This window comes from Dipteris shenzhenensis, chromosome 11 (assembly GCF_047967505.1).
Source record: "Dipteris shenzhenensis isolate YYH24624 ecotype China chromosome 11, Dip_SZ_1.0, whole genome shotgun sequence".
Classification (NCBI taxonomy): domain Eukaryota; kingdom Viridiplantae; phylum Streptophyta; class Polypodiopsida; order Gleicheniales; family Dipteridaceae; genus Dipteris; species Dipteris shenzhenensis.
The window spans coordinates 33,908,062-33,924,680 of NC_141606.1; the positions used below are offsets into that span (position 1 = coordinate 33,908,062).

The 16,619-nt window shown below is 40.0% G+C and overlaps 1 protein-coding gene across 1 annotated transcript; it reads left to right on the forward strand.

Annotated features, from left to right (window-relative positions):
- The first annotated feature begins 6,900 nt into the window (after positions 1–6,900).
- Positions 6,901–7,681, forward strand: LOC147896944 (protein LURP-one-related 15-like). The gene is made up of 3 exons (XM_087381181.1): positions 6,901–7,124; positions 7,199–7,429; positions 7,517–7,681. The coding sequence occupies exons 1-3, from the start codon at positions 6,921–6,923 to the stop codon at positions 7,679–7,681; spliced, it is 600 nt and encodes a 199-aa protein (XP_087237307.1). The 5' UTR covers positions 6,901–6,920.
- Positions 7,682–16,619: the final 8,938 nt, after the last annotated feature.

Genomic DNA, 16,619 nt, shown 5'->3' on the forward strand with positions numbered 1-16,619 from the left:
CATAGGCTAGCTCACTAGGGCTGTTGGGTTGGCCACCTTTAGAGGGGGATCTCCGCTATATAAAGGGGCCTTTCGGGGCCTCACTACTCACTTACGAGGAGTCCATCTGAGGGGCAGATTGGAGCTGCATGGAGCCTCCCTCAAGGACCAATACATGGACAAAGAAGGTGGCCATGAGACCCGTAGACAAAGTGCTCATGAGGATCAACACCCTTCAGTTTCCTCGAGGGCAGCAAGGAGGGCATCAGGAGAGCCATTTCAGCCATCTAGTGTGGAAGCTTCGATTGAGTAGTATATAGTCTGCTAGAAGGGCTTCCACAAGACCAAGGGATGTGGCAAGGACATGAAGGCAACACTTTGCCATATGGGTAGCAAACCCAGGAGGAAGCACATGAAGAGGGAGTTGGCAGTACCTAGGTTGCCATGTGGGTAGCAAGCTCTCATAAAAACCCATAGAGAAGGGGCTACCACATGGGCAGCCAATAGGCTACCATGCAACCATCACAATGAAGGACATAATTGGCATGGAAAAGGACATCTAGATGATTGGACCAGCGTGGATCAAAGTCAAATTGATTGGAGTACACATGCGGCTGTTTGTAGTAGGTTAAGGACTAGATTCAAGATTGAGAGTAGTCAAAAAGAGGGTTGGACATGTGGGTATTATATGGGCTATCTTCACAAGGTGTACAGAGCTGTTGGAGGCTAAAAAGGCTAGGGAAATAGTTAGAACAGGAGTGGATTGGCCAGGGTAGATGTGTGTCTCCATGGAGCAAAAGGTTGACTAGATTCAGAGATAGAATATGCTCTAGAAGAAGGTGACTAGGCTGCAAGGTAAGATGTGCTAGATATAGGCTAGGAAAGGCCTCATATATAGGCATGGCCAAGCATGGCCATGAATGCTTGCTTATAGGCTAGGCGGAGGCAGCCAACCAGGCCAACTTGCATGTTAGATGGTAGGGGCTTTGCTGGTTGGTTTTTAGGGTTAGACCCGGGTCAGTTTTGGACAGCATATGTCAGCCCACTAGGGCTGTTGGGTTGGCTACTTTTGGATAGGGATTTGCCCTATATAAAGGGGCCTTTGGGGCCTCACTACTCACTCACCTAAGGAGTAGATTGGAGCTGCAGGTAGCCTGCCTAAAGGACCAAGACATGCACATGGCCATTAGCAATAGACAAAGAGCTCATGAGGATCAAGACCCTTTGCTATCCTCAAGGGCATCAAGGAGACTGGGAGCTAGGAGACCCATTCACGACTGTGAAGTACACATAAGTAAATAAGTTTTTGATTCCGTAGTTAAACACTTTTGTGTGTAATTCTTGGGACACACTATTAGCCTTCGCTGTGGGATACCCTCTGTAAGCCCCCATATGAGGAGTGTGTGGGGAGGTGGAGTTCAGCTTAGGGTTGTCACATGGGCAACACTATGGTTGTCATGTGGGCAGTAAATCCAGAACGAAAAGCATGAAGAGGGGGCTGCCACATGGGCAACACCTAGGGTACCATGTGGGCAACAAGCTCTGAGAGAAAGTCATAGAGAAGGGCTTCCACATGGGCAGCAAACAGGATGCCATGTGGGCAACACAATGAAGGACATATCTAGCATGTTAGAGGCTCTTTGGAGAACTGGATTATTATAGATTAGAGGCAAAATGCTTGCAAGACAAATGTGACTGCTTGCAGTAGCAGATAACCGACTAGATCTAAGACTGAGAGTAGTCCAAACAGTGAGCAAGACAGGCAGGTATTTATCAAGCTATCTACACAAGGTGTACGGAGCTATTGGATGCTAGAAAGTACCGAGAAATAGTCAGAACAAGGGCAGATTAGCACATCCATCGGGCAAACGGCGGATCAATTTAGAGCTGGAATATGACGTAGAAGAAGGCGAATACGTTGCAAGATATGACACACCAGATTTGGCCATGAAAGGGTCTCATATACATGTATATTTGGCTAAGGCAAGTGAAGGCCAATGGAAGCTAGCCATCTGGCCAGGCAATGCCATGAAGGTTTGCTTATAGGCTAGGTAGAGGCAGCCAACCAACCCGAGTTGCACATGGGCGGGTAGGAACTGTGTCTCTACTTTCAATGACTGTCTCTTCCCCTCCCTGCTTCCCAGGAGCTGTGCTTCTTCAATAGAGGATTTGCTTAAGAATATTAGGGGATGTTGCTGCCATAGAATGATCATTAGGGTATTGTATGGCTATAGCTCTATGTCTGTAATGATTTAACATCCTCTCTCTTCTATTTGCATGTAGCATGTTTGGTGTTGTTTTGTTCAAGCATGGGAGGAACGAAAGCTAGCTACAACGTGGTGCACTCAATCTCAAATGAGTGAAGAAGTGTTAGTGCTTGGGAAGGCACGCATTCCACTTCTATGTGGATGGAGCTTCTATCCTAACATTTTTTGACACTTGCACGGACAATAATTGGCAGTCATCATCTTGAACCACCACTGCTCAAGGCAAGGACCAGAAATACAACTACCACGGCCATAGGTTCGGGCAAGAACCACAGCCAAACACAAGATGAAGGCAGGTCTGTATACTCTTCTAACTCTTCTATATAATCAAAGCTGGAATGCGATTGATAAAGGTAGGAGGTTTTGAAATTTGGTTTCAAAGCTAGACTGCGATTGATAAAAGTCAGAGATTTTGAAATTTTCTGGCAAAGCGGTCAATAAAAGTAGAAAATGTATGGTCTCCTATTGCTGAAGGAGCAGTATGGCTCTTGCTAAGATTTTGCAAATAGAAGGAAGATCAAGGACCTTTGAAGCAAGAGCCAGTGATGTTATTACAAAGAAAACTGAGCAATATGTATTGATGAGTTAAATATGACTAGGAGGTACTGAGGCATTGCTGATCATGGATTGCATTAAGTTGATTATCTCATGGATTCCATTATGTTTGCTATCTCATACTTTTAGAGTCCATGACGTGGAATGAATACGTTGAGAACTTTAGATGGGATAGATAATAGAGTGAATTTTGAGAAGACGTTCAAACCACTATATCAAACTTTGGGCGCGCTGTTAAATTATGGATGGAATGTTTATGAAAAAAGTGGAGTTAAGGGGAGGTGAAGAGAATGAATTTTAATGCGAATTTTGGCTATTTATGAGGGAGAGGAGCCCTTCTCTCTTATTTATAATTATATGGATTTAAAGCACCTTTACCTAGGTTTTAGAGTGAGTTTTTATTTTTGGATATGCACTTTTTCCATCTCTCCTTGGCAAGCCGGACTTTAATTTCTTTAGGAAGTTATGCCCTATAGTTTGATTTACTGCATTCATTCTTCACATCTAAGCATTAGTATAGGTTATAATATTGCTTGACAAATTGATGATGGCTCTCATATTCAAAGACTCAACTACTTTACTACTTTATCTTTGTGTGTTTGAAGATATCACTCAGATTTTGACATTCATATGTAAAGGTTAAGAGGAACGTGCAAATATAATGGCTCGGCCTCTAAGATTTTGGAAGGGTTCTTTCCAAAATGTTTTTTGCGGGTTTTGGGAATGGCTTAGCAAAGTTTTTGGGATGTATGCTTTATGTTTTGAGGTTTATCAATATTTCTTAGTTGTGTATTAAAGGAAAAGTGGATCAATAGCACTCTCCTAAACTTAGTCCATCATATTCAGTCCTACTTCTTTGAAGTTTTACTCAATAAATATGAAGTGTTAGCCTTAGTGCACACTTTATTCAAAATCATTGGAACCATTCTGATCTTATTTTTTGAAGTAAAATATAAATAGCTCCTAAAATTGTCATGTGTACTTCACCTTCACATGTTGTGTGAAAGCATTCACATAAAACATTTAAGTGATGGTCAATATAGAACCCATCTTTTCTTGAGCTTTTCCTTAAGTCGAACCTTTGGACTTTGCACCTGGGGTTACTTCATTGTTGACTTCATATTCATGACGATGCTAATGTCTTTGGAGCGGGGCTTCTATATTTAGTTCTAAATCTATCTAGATTTGTGTCACTATATATCTATTTCTATTCTATTTCTTAAGGAGGAGTTGTGCCACGTGTCATGAGGAGCTCAAGTGGAGGGAGAGTTGGGAGATGTGACACGTCGTGCTTTCTTAATGTCTCCTTGACAAGCCCTTTCTAACCTCACCCTTTCAACATGATGCCTTGCTGCCCACACTTCAGCTTTCAAAATTCCCAGTTTGAGTGGTCTAATTGGCCTTGGCATGAAGTCGATCTTGCTCTACTTTGCCGTTGCCTCCTCTCTCTCCTCTCTCTCTCTCGCCTCCTGACCAAATCCAAACCCTCCACTACCTCTACTTTCAACGATCGTCCCTCCTACTCCCTTCTTCCCAAGAGTTTTGCTTCTTTAGTAGAGGATCTTATAAAGAATATTCCCACTTCCAAGGGGATGTTGTTGCCACAAAATGATCATTAGGCATTGCATGTTTATAGCTCTATGTTTGCAATGATTTAGCATCCTCTCTCTTTGATTTGCATGTAGCATGTTTGGTGTTGCTTTCTTCAAGCAAGGGAACAATAGAAGCTAGCTATAGAGTGGTACGCTCAAGCTCAAATAAGTGAAGAAGAAATGAAGCAAGCTATTGGCTTGCTACTAGGGAAATGACACTTAGAACACCTCTGTGTGCAATTGCTAGGCTTAAACCTATACTTTTTTATGGAGGAAGCTCTGAAGCAAAGATGTGGTGATGGAGGGAGGTCTGTGGTGAAGGATGGACCCCAAGGAAAGTCTCAGAAATTTCACTTTCTCTAACTACACATGAATGACGTGCTATTTCTCTTTTTGGTTGTCATTCCTTTTGCGTTAATCGTTATTATGTTCTAAGACAGTGCATGGATTATTGCCAACATAGAACTCTTATTTTCCTTTGACAAACTGAGATGTTGCTTGCTTTGACCGAGAATTCTAGCAAACTTGCAATGGAGATATATATATAGATAGAGAGAGAAGAGAGAGAGAGAGAGAGAGAGAGAGAGAGAGAGAGAGAGAGAGAGAGAGAGAGAGAGAGCATTTGTGTGTGTGCAAGAAGGGGGGTGGGGGTTGTGCGAATGCTTTGCCTCTCCATCATCACATGGTCACTCTTCTAACTGAATAGTTCAGTAAAACTGAGCATAGAGCCAAGCCAAGTGGTGCCTATGGTAGAGGATTTTGAAACTTAAAATTCTATTGCTAGAAATTACAAACATTTTAAGATCTCACTTTGAGACCCAGCAGAGCGAGTCTTTAACCCGCCGTCGTAGATGGGCCATGCTACTCGTGTCAATGACGGAGGTGGGAGCAAAAGGAGGAGGCGATGCAAGCATAGTCATCCATGGCTTCAAAGGAAGGGAGAAAGAGGCAAACAGGAGCAGATGAGGGCAATGGCGAAGAAAGCTTGAGCTTGAAGCGAAGCAATGGCTATGGCGGTGCAAAGCTTTGAAATGAAGATATGAAGATGAAGATGAAAACGAAAAGTAGGGTAACCCGAATGAAGCAAAATATTGCACAAATAGTATGGGTTCCACAAATAGCATGACACGTCGGCTCGAATTTCCACTCGATGGAACAATGCTGCCTGCCTAAAGAGAGAGTTTTATTTGATTGGAACTTGGAACTTGAAAGTTGAAGGAGACCGTAAAGTGCAAACTGCTAAGAGTGGAATAACAGCAAGGAGTTATATAGTTGAAAGAGCTACATGTACCAATCAAGCATGTTAATTTGAGCATTTCTAACATTTGCATGATTCATTCATCAACAACATCCATCGCCCCTCCTCATATAATTTTGTAAACTAATCTTGCGTCGATTTCACTTTTTGATTGCTCATTGATGGGTTACAATTAATAGATTGATTGAAGTTTCATTGGACATCGTAAGCTCAATATTTTGTTTTGCATTCAGTACCACTTATTCAATTAACGTTCTAATTGACTACATGTATACCACTCAAATAGCATGATCACGAGAATGAGAGATTAGATTGCAATTATAAGGAATCAAAGAAGCTCCCAGTGAGGTGGGTGATGTGTGTTGACATAAACCAAAGGAGGTACGATTGACTATCAAAGCAGATTTCTATTGTATTAATTTATTCACAATGGACCTTGCAATCCCAACAGAAAGGACATGTTACTAAATTGGTAAGTCACTATTTATATACTTCATTAAATAATCTAATAATAATATAATTTAGTATACTTTTTCCTTGATGTTATCTCAACATAAAAAATTTGGAAATAAGATGGTAAACAAATCAATAGATGCTACCTCTCAAAAGGCACATTAAGAATGACTTTAAGTAACTCAAACAAAAATTTCTTAACATGATGATTTCATTTTGCTTAAAATTCAATTTGGTGTTATATCTAGCATATTTTGTTGAGTTCAATTGTTTCTTTGGATTTGGTGCATATTTGTTGCATAACATTTCTTTAAGTATTTGAATTTAGTTTTAAATGTGATATAGTTTTTCATTTAATATTTCTCTTCTTTGTTTTATCTATATGCATTGTGATAGTGTTGGTAATTCTATCTATTTCTTTGGATTCAAATTACTCAATCTACAAATTCATAGCCATTAAAAAATAGAGAAATACGATGACAAGGCCCTTGGCAAATTCTAACAATTTTTGGAATTTAAATTAGTCAATCTAAGAATTCATAGCCATTAGCTTTAAAAATAATAAATTATGGGTTTTAATAATATGAGTCATGTCTTTAACATACAAATGTCGTTTACATCCCGGAGCAACGCACTGGTTAAGTACTAGTATAAGCTAGGCACGAGTCAAGGGTGAGCCAAAAGTATGACAAGACAAAATGAACTTGTGCAACACGTAACATTTGACTAACATGTTTGAACACGTCATCTCCCTTATATTTGTAATAAATCTCCCTCATTCGTGCTACAGTTACAAATTCATCTCCCTCAATTACAATGGCGCTCGTTGTCGATCCTCAGTTCTGTGCTCCCCGCGCCACAGTTTTGTTCCTCTGGACAGGAGCATGCGGCACCAACACCGTTACGAACGCCGATGAGAGCTTGGTTTTCACTCTCGAACATCCCGGATGCCTTAATTCGGGCAGGAATCTCATCCTCCGAGACCGCAATGACACTCCCTTGCTGTGCGCCCACCCCAAGGTAATTGCTTCTGTAAATTTCATGGATCCAATTGTGCTTCATGGGATATGTTGTGATCGGAGCTTTGGGGATAGTGGGCTAGTCGGCGAGATAGAAGAGACGTATATCGAGGCGATCAATCCGGATCTCGCGAGGCATTCCTGTTCACCGCGAGACGGGCACGTTTTTGGCAGTGGAAGCTCAACCTACACATTTTTCTCGCTACCAACAGCAGCAACGAAGAGCGCCCAGATTACAAGGTGGAACCGACGGGCGGCTGCTCAAACGTCCTGACGATATCAACTGGCGAGCAAAAGGTCGCTGAGGTATATCTCAGACATGGAAAGCAACATTTCTTCTGTTTACAAAAGAGCGTTTTCCAAAGTAAAAACACCCGGACTGTTTGTGGACAGGCGAAAGAGCATCGTTGCTCGTGTATCTGCTGCGGCGGTCCCAACTACACCATCACGGTGTACCCTGGCGTTGATCAGGCTTTCATCGTTCTGCTGGTTGCCATACACGACGAAATAAGTAGGTCACAATCTAGCTCTAGCGCCAGCGCTAGCGCCGGCCCGTAGCGGCGCCAACGCTAGCACCGGCCCGTTTTGAGACCGCGACTGTTATGCTCCGGCCCGTTTTGAGACCGCCACCGTTATGCTCATTGTATCAGTTATCTTTAGTCTCATAGACCTTCACGGTCTCCCGAAGACTTTAATAAACTTTCTTTCTTTCTTTCTAACTCTTTGAGATTTTGTCTCCCGAAGAATTTAATAAACTTTCTTTCTTTCTTTCTAGCTCTTGAGATTTTGGATGCCATGCCCCTACTCTGCATAGATCTTTTGATGGATTGAATACAACTCTCTATAGATCTTTTGATGGATTGAATACAAACTGTGTATAGATTTTTTATGGATTGCATACAAACTCTGAATAGATTTTTGATGGATTGAATACAAACTTTTTTGATGGATTGAATACAAACTTTAAAAACACATTTATGGATTCATTAAAAACATGAGTTGTTTTTGAATATCACTTGGAGACTTTTTTGGCCTGCCCTCTGGTTAGCCTTAGCAACGCTTCAAATTGGGCAAAGTAGAAATTAGGCATTTTTAGAATTTTTTGAACCTCTCTCTCTCTCTCTCGCTCTCTCGCTCCCCTTCTTTAACTCCTCAAATCTTTTTACACACCATCTCCACCTTCTCTCTCTCCCCCTCCCCTCGCCCCCCCCCCCCCTCTCTCTCTCTCTTTCCTTTATCTCCTACAATCTTCCTCCACCCCATCTCCTTTTTGTTTGTTTTTTTGATCTTGGGCAGGCGTTATGAATGATTAAATATAATTCACCTTGTTTAGAAGACTGCATGAGTGCTCATGGGCACTGCCCCGTGGTGCATTAGCACTACTTGCTTTGCAGTTATAGTGGGGGATTGAAACTCCTTTTGTGACTTGTAATTTTTTAAAAATTAATTAAGTCGTGTGTTTTAAATTTATCATTTATGGAGATCATTCTATAAAAATTGCCTTCTAATAGCCCAACATCGTTAAAAAAATCATGTGCATTCTCTTTTGCATCCAAAAGCGCTTGCTTTACCAACATATTAGGAGGCAATTCCCATGAACACTTGTGAACTCTTGTTTGAAGTTGTTACTAAGATCCGAGACGTGACATTAGTTTGAGACTTTATGTTGAGTTTCATATAGGGATTCTTTTATCAAGGGAATGGTAATTTAGTATTACAATATATTGGCAAATCTTTTCATAGCTTATTTTTTTCAAAATTTCATAGCATGAGTGATTTTTTTTTCAAAATGTTCTAGAGCATTAAAAAAGCTTTCATAAAGATTTAAAAATCAATAATACCAAAATCTACCATATTTTATCCTTTCATAGGCACAATACAAAATATATGAAGTAGCTAATATTTAGGATGCAATAAAGTATACAAATCATAAAAATTTTCAAGGGTAATGAATATCATTCAAATCCATTGTAAATTTTTCTCAAAGTCTAGTCGATAGTCCAGAAAAGTCGGTTATATCATTTTCTTTTACAACTTGACTTCTAAAGTGCTAATGCTCTATCACATGGAAAGTTGCTAACATCATAAGAAAAGCATACAATCTCAAGCTAAGGTCAAAGTTCTCATCCAACTTACTACGAAGCTTATTCATCCATTATCCAACTTACTATGAATCCTAGACCTAAGTTATCATCCAACTACTATGAAGCTCATTCTTCAAGTAATCTAGAGTATTAAAACACTTTTTAACCAAGAGAAAAGGTTTGACATAAATTTACTCTAGAATGTGGGTGAAAGCATGAATAGGTGTCACAAAACGCACTATCTGGGTTGATTAAAGCACTCATATATCACTCTTTTAGCCCTCTTTTAGCAATTTCATGTTAAGATATGTAAAGGTTTTTTAAACTGAATGGTTTTAAAAGATAATTACATTCTGGAAACGTGGGTGGTAAACTGACAAGCCCCTCATGCTAATCACTGTTTGGTTTTCTTGCTCAGTAATCATGGATTGTCTCACTCACGTCCCCTATGTGGACTACAACATTAACATTGAGTTCAACTTGGCAATGCTATCATCTCCTCCCTCTCCCTCTTAGCTATATTATCTTGTGATCTCTCTCTCTCTCTCTCTCTCTCTCTCTCTCTCTCTCTCTCTCTCTCTTTTCTTAGATTTCATGGATGGAGTACAACTTGACTTCAATGATTCAAGGCTTCAAAGGGTGCATTTTTGTAGGAGGAGCTTCAGGGATTCTAGGAAGAGGTAGGGACTGATCATAGCATTGTAGGGTTTTAAGAACCAGGTATGAACATACATACAAAATTTCCTAGCAAGGATAAGTCAGGAGTGGGTTTGCAAGCAAGATTTAGTTAGGGTTTCCAAGGTGAGGCAAGGATAGATCATAGTCTGATATATATAGGATTGCATGGTGATATGCCATTGGATTTGGAGATGCAAGCATTTGTAGGATTGCTAAATGGAGAGAGGCATGGTGTTCAAGCAATGTATTTGAGATATAGTCTTGAAATGCAAGGCAACAATGATATTTCAGTGGACCACTTCTTGTTTGCTTTGAAGCATAGGGATGTGCTACATATGCTTTGTAATGGTCCATATCATATTTGAAGTAGTGCTGTGATGTCTGCCAAAGCATAAATAATGTGCTATATTTTGCTATGTGTATCTCATAAAGTGTTTAGTTACTTTTATGCACAAAGGTGTAAATCACTCCTTTGTGCTTTACAACACATGGTGCAACACACCCTTGTACTATTTTACTCTTGTTTTAAAGGATAGAGTTGTGCTACATATGCTATGCATAGTATTGACATTTGCTATGAAGTAGCCATGTTTTTTGTTTTTAGTCACTAAAGTATTACATTGCATTAAAATCATATAAGATTAATCATTTATGCTTTTTCTTTAATTTCTATTATTTTGTTGAGCATGTGAATTGTTTGTGACATTGTGAGGTAACTAAAATCTTGTGATTTTCAATACACAGATATAATTTTTCTTGAGGCTCACAGCTTCACATCCTCTAACTAGATTGGGCAGCATAGTTTGGTTTCTTTTTTTGAAAACTAAAGAAAAAGAAGTGGCTTGCTATTGTGCACCCGCCCAGTGCTTACACCACATTACTAGAAAGTGTGAATCACATAATCATATGTATGTAGATGTAGCAAAGCTGTGGAAATCATCTCTTGTCCACAGAAGATACTTTTGCAACGTTTGCGAAGGGAGAAACAATGAGAAGAAAGAAGATTGCTTGCAGAGCACCAACAGAAAGCAGTTGCAGATGCACGCATTCGATCATTGCCATGAGAGTGAAGAACATGAACTGTGATGTCAGTATTGGTGGTAGCATTTGAGGAAACAACATCAGGCCATTCAGGTGAATACTAGTCTTCACATAAAGCCTGCACCCTAAAGTTCGTAGATTGACAACTCTACCAACACCTCGAGAGATGCACGCAAAATGGAAGCAATGCCTGATCATCCTGATCCAAGTAGTCTATGGGCTTCAACAAAATGCAAGAAAAGGAGAGACATCCCAATTGCGGATTTCATTGCAATGGTGATGATGTTTTGGCATGAAAATACGAGAGTTTCTCCAAATAACAAGGACATCTGTAGAAAGCGGACGTGAGAAGATGTTTGATGAGCACATCATACATATGCTTGATACAATGCAGGTCAGTGGTTGCCTAAACCATCCTAGTGGTTGTTTGTTATTGAGCTTTGGGATATTTTACTTGTTTCATTTCTTGATATAGCATAGGTCAGTGGTTGCCTAAACTAGCCCGATGGTTGTTGTGATTGAGATTTGGGATAGTTTACTAGGCTGGCTTGGACTTAATGTGATTGTTCTAAACTAGCCTGGTGGTTGGAATATCATGCAACCATGGCTAGTTCAGCTCAAACACCAGGACCAGGCTGGCTTGGACTTAATGTGATTGTCTTAAACCAGCCCGGTGGTTGGAACATCATGCAACCATGGTTGGTTCAGTTCAAATACCAGTTATGTGATTGTCCTGAACCAGTGTGATTTAACAGAAAGTAACGACAATATATTTCATAACAAAAACATCAATATATTGTTATTTTACTAAACCATCCTGGTGTTGGAACGTCATGCAACTATGGTTGGTTTAGCTCAAACACTAGTGTGGTTGAACAGACATTAGTTGACCAGCTCAGTGGTTGAAATTACTGTGTTTCTGAAGTACTTAAAGTTTCCTACTATTCGGGTCATATACCACTTAATTTCTAGACCCGGATGGCTTGGAATTAATGTGATCGTGTCCTAGGCCAACCTGGTGCTATTTCAACTCAACAACATTATTTGATTGAAATTGTGGTTGAACAGAAATAAAGAAATGAAAAGCAATATACTTATTATTGTCTAATTGTGACCGTCAAGCTAAACTAGCCCATAGTTGAAATAGTGACTATCCTAAACTAACTCGTTTCGAAGCTATAGTTTCTTGGAAAGGTTTGTGAAGCATGCTACTTTGGCAAACAAAAGCGAACCAACTTTGTCAGAAGTACCTCTCGTGCACGAGGTATTCTTGATTTGATTCATACAGATGTATGGGGTTATGCCTGGACCCGCAGCATCAATGGTTCACTTTATTACTTGACCTTCATCGACGACTACAGCAGATATTGTTGGGTCTACTTTCTGAAAGAGAAATCTGAAGTGTTTGCCAGATTTCAAGAATTCAAAGCCATGGTAGAAAACCAGACAGGCAGAAAGATCAAGGTCATGAGATCAGACAGAGGAGGTGAATACATGTCTTCAGCATTCATGAAATTTTGCAAAAATCACGGCATTCGAAGACAATTCACATGTGCAGATACTCCTCAGCAGAATGCAAGAGCTGAAAGGAAGAATGGGACTTTAGCAGACAGTGCTAGAGCAATGCTTAGTGAAAAGCATCTTCCGAATCAGTATTGGGCAGAAGCAATAGCTACAGCTAACTACTTGCTTAATCGGCTTCCTACCGAACCGATACAAGGTATGACTCCTTATGAAGCATTCACTGGACACAAGCCACGCATTGGGCATCTCCGCATATTTGGTTGCATAGCATATGCCCACATACATGATGATCATCGCAGGAAATTGGATGCAAAGTTACGCAAATGTATCATGGTTGGCTACAGTGAAGAAAGCAAAGCATACAAATTTTATGATCCCATCAACCGCAAAGTCATTATCTCCAGAGATGTAATCTTCGATGAGGAATCAGAATGGAAAACCTCACCTACACAGGAGATAGAAGCATCGACTTCATAGTCATCTACAGAATAGGTTGATGAAGAAGAGCAAGAATTGCCAGCAACACCCCAAGCAGCGCCACAGTAGCTCAGACGGTCTACTAGGGAAAGCAGACCACCAACCAGATTGACATATGCTCAGAAAGGCAAAGCAATTCAGGTGGAAACCACCAACTATGCTCTTATGACTACCATCATGGCTACAGAAGAGCCAGTGTACTTCGAAGACGCAGTAGATAAGCCAGAATGGCAAACTGCTATGAATGAAGAAATGGATGCTTTGTATAAAAATAACACTTGGGAATTATGCGACCTTCCACCAGGAAACAAGGCCATAGCCAACAAATGGGTATACAAAGTGAAGTACAATCCAGATGGCAGTATTCAGAGATACAAAGCCAGATTAGTTGCAAAAGGATTTGCACAACAATATGGCCAAGATTATGATGAGACTTATGCTCCAGTAGCAAAGATGGATTCCATATGGTTCTTGATATCACTAGCGACACTCAGTAAATGGAATGTGTATCAGCTCAATGTCAAGAATGATTTCTCAATGGTTATCTAAATGAGGAAGTATACATGCAACAACCAGTCGGTTATGTTGAACCAGGAAAGGAGAACAAGGTTTGCCATCTAAAGAAAAGTCTCTATGGCTTAAAATAAGCACCCAGAAGTTGGTACAGCAGAATTGACAAGTATTTTGCTGATCTGGGATACATGAAGTCCAATGCAGATCATACTCTCTACTACAAAGTTCAAGGGGAAGATATTACTATTGCACTTTTGTACGTAGATGATCTGATTGTGACAGGAAGCAAGGATAGCTTCATCAGAAAACTAAAACAAGACTTATCTGCAGAGTTTGACATGAAAGATCTTGGACTTATGCACTATTGTCTTGGAATTGAGTTCTGGAGAGATTCAGATAGCACATTCATGAGTCAACTCAAGTATATTGACAGTCTCCTGAAGAAGTTTCATATGGCAGATTGCAAGATTGCAGCCACTCCCATGGAACAGAGTTTGAAACTTACTAAAGATTCAGAAAAGCCTATAGTCAATGACAGATACTACAGGCAACTCATTGGATCTCTTATATATCTGACAATCACACGGCCAGATATTTGTTATGCAGTAAGCTCACTAGCACAGTTTATGGCAAATCCAAAACAGTCTCACTGGAATGCAGCCAAAAGAGTCTTGAGATACATCAGAGGTACAAGACAGTTTGGGATAGAATACAGAGGAAGTCATCCACGGTTGCATGGGTACTGTGACAGTGACTATGCTGGAGATCATGAGACCAGGAGATCGACATAGGGATATGCATTTTTCCTTGGTCAAGGTGCTATATCATGGTTGTCAAACAAACAGCCAACTGTTTCTTTGTCTTCGACTGAAGCAGAATATAGGGCACTCACTACAGGTGCATGTGAGGCTATATGGCTCAGAAGACTATTGTCAAAAACAGATTACTTTGATGAGTCAAAGCCAACAACAATATACTGTGATAATCAATCGGCTCAAGCATTGGCCAAAAATCCAGTATATCACTCCAGGACAAAGCACATTGATGTCAGAGAGCACTTCATCAGAGAAAGAGTGTTACTTGGTGACATCACACTGCAGCATTGTGATAGCAAAGAAAATGTTGCAGACATCTTTACCAAACCACTCGGTAAAGAGCTATTCGAGAACACCGACTAGCTCTTGGTTTGATGCAGAGGAAGGACATTCCCATTAAAGGGGTGTGATGGAATGTAATGCTCAGTCCTTCTTTGATTCCCCAGAATCATCATCTTGAGGGAAGGCCTACTTCATGATGTTGATCTTGAGGGAAGGTGTTGAGAGTTCACGCTCAACATCATGTGATCATGTGTGCATAGCACCATCACGTGATCATATGTGCATAGCACTAACCTTATAGAGTGCTATAAAGGAAAGGGTTAGATCCCCTAACCCTAACCCTAAAAGGGTTTGTATATATTCTATTTTTTCAACTAATTCTAGTGTACAGTTAGTCATTTGTGGTGTGCTCTCTAGCTGTGCCCTCTCTCCTCATCTCCACTCTTCTCCTCTCCCCTCTTCATATTTTGTCAGCAAGTGCCGGCTTTACAACTCCAGCAACCAAGACATCTAGATGAGGATATTGCAATCAAGTCCTTGTATCTTGCTCAAAGGCAAATATCCACTCTAAAATCTGGAAGACCTGAGACAAAGAAGGATGATAAGAAAAAACGTGTGCAAGATGGTGAAGATGTGTTCGTCACAAAGGTCCCTGGTGCTACTTTGGGATTTGGAGCTATAGACTTTGAACGAAATAGAATAAGGGAAAAAATTCAAAGAAAAAATCTTGTGGATGTCAAGATTTATTACATACATATCAATAAGCTTCACCGGCCTATTATTGATGATGACACTTAAACGAGAGTATTAGAAATCTGTGCACCTCATCCTTTGCATGTCCATAACCTTAAGACTAGGATGATCAACACATTTGCTAATGTTCTTCCATTTCTTGTTGTTCTTCCTCCTGCATAGTGTCCAACAAAATATGACTTCGACGCTTGTTAAGTGGACCAATATGACTACTATTGCATTGGTGGCGGTCATTCTACACAAGCTAAGAGAGAGCTAGTACTTGAGTTTCCTGACTCCCCATATTTTAAAAACTGTGAATGTAAGATATACGCAGGTCTTAACTCAGTGAAGGCAAAGGCTCTTAGCATGGGACCATAACGTTGACAATGACTATAGATTGATTATGACATTCATTCAACGGATCAGATTCTTTCACAATGAGTATGTGGAGTGGATTGCAGAGCATGGTAAACCTTCCCTTGAATTGAGAAAAATTTGTTGTTTTGAAACTGGATGAAAGTAAGGCTTCTGATGCCTTATGAAAATATGATAACTTCTTTAGGATTTAGAAATGGTCCGATTTGGGATTAAGTGGATCAAATATTTACCCTGTGGGACATTAAAGAATTGAAAGTTCAAAAGAAGGCTCTCCACAATGAGATGACCCAAATGTGTCCTACAAAGGGAAAGAGAAGAAGGTTGATGTATCTCTAAATTCAGTTCCTGATGATATCAAAATCACTCACTGGAAGTCAATGCAAGAGATTGGTGATGAGAAGGTAATAACTTCTATTTTATCCCGCATTATTGGCAAGGAGCTCTCACTTGATGAAATGGCAAATGAGTCTGACGAGTGAGTATTTTCTAAAGTTTTCATGAAACTTTATTGTTGAAGTATTTCTCTAAGATATTGATTTATTAGTGATGTTAACACGTGTGTCTTGGCAAAAATAGGGACAAGACTTATATGAAAATGCAGGAACAAATTATGTTTTACTTAAATTGTTCATCATGAGAGGAGGTTAGGAAGAATTACTCAACCTCAAGCAGTCATGACTCATTGAAGCAATTATTTGTTTCCTTCAAGAATATTGTGAGTTTAATTGAATGTCATATACTTCATTGTTGTTGATAGTTATAAATCCTTCCTTCCTCATGTACCTTACTCTAGCTTCTGGTTGCTACTACATAGTAATATGAGTGTAAATGTTTCTTTTGCTCAGAAAACAAGGGCTACAGCAAATACAATAGAGTTTCCATGTCCTGGCAATTTTATTTCCCATATTGAATACGCAAAGTTTGAAAAGGAGAGTAGAGCTTGCCAACAACTCTTTTTGCCAACTTCTG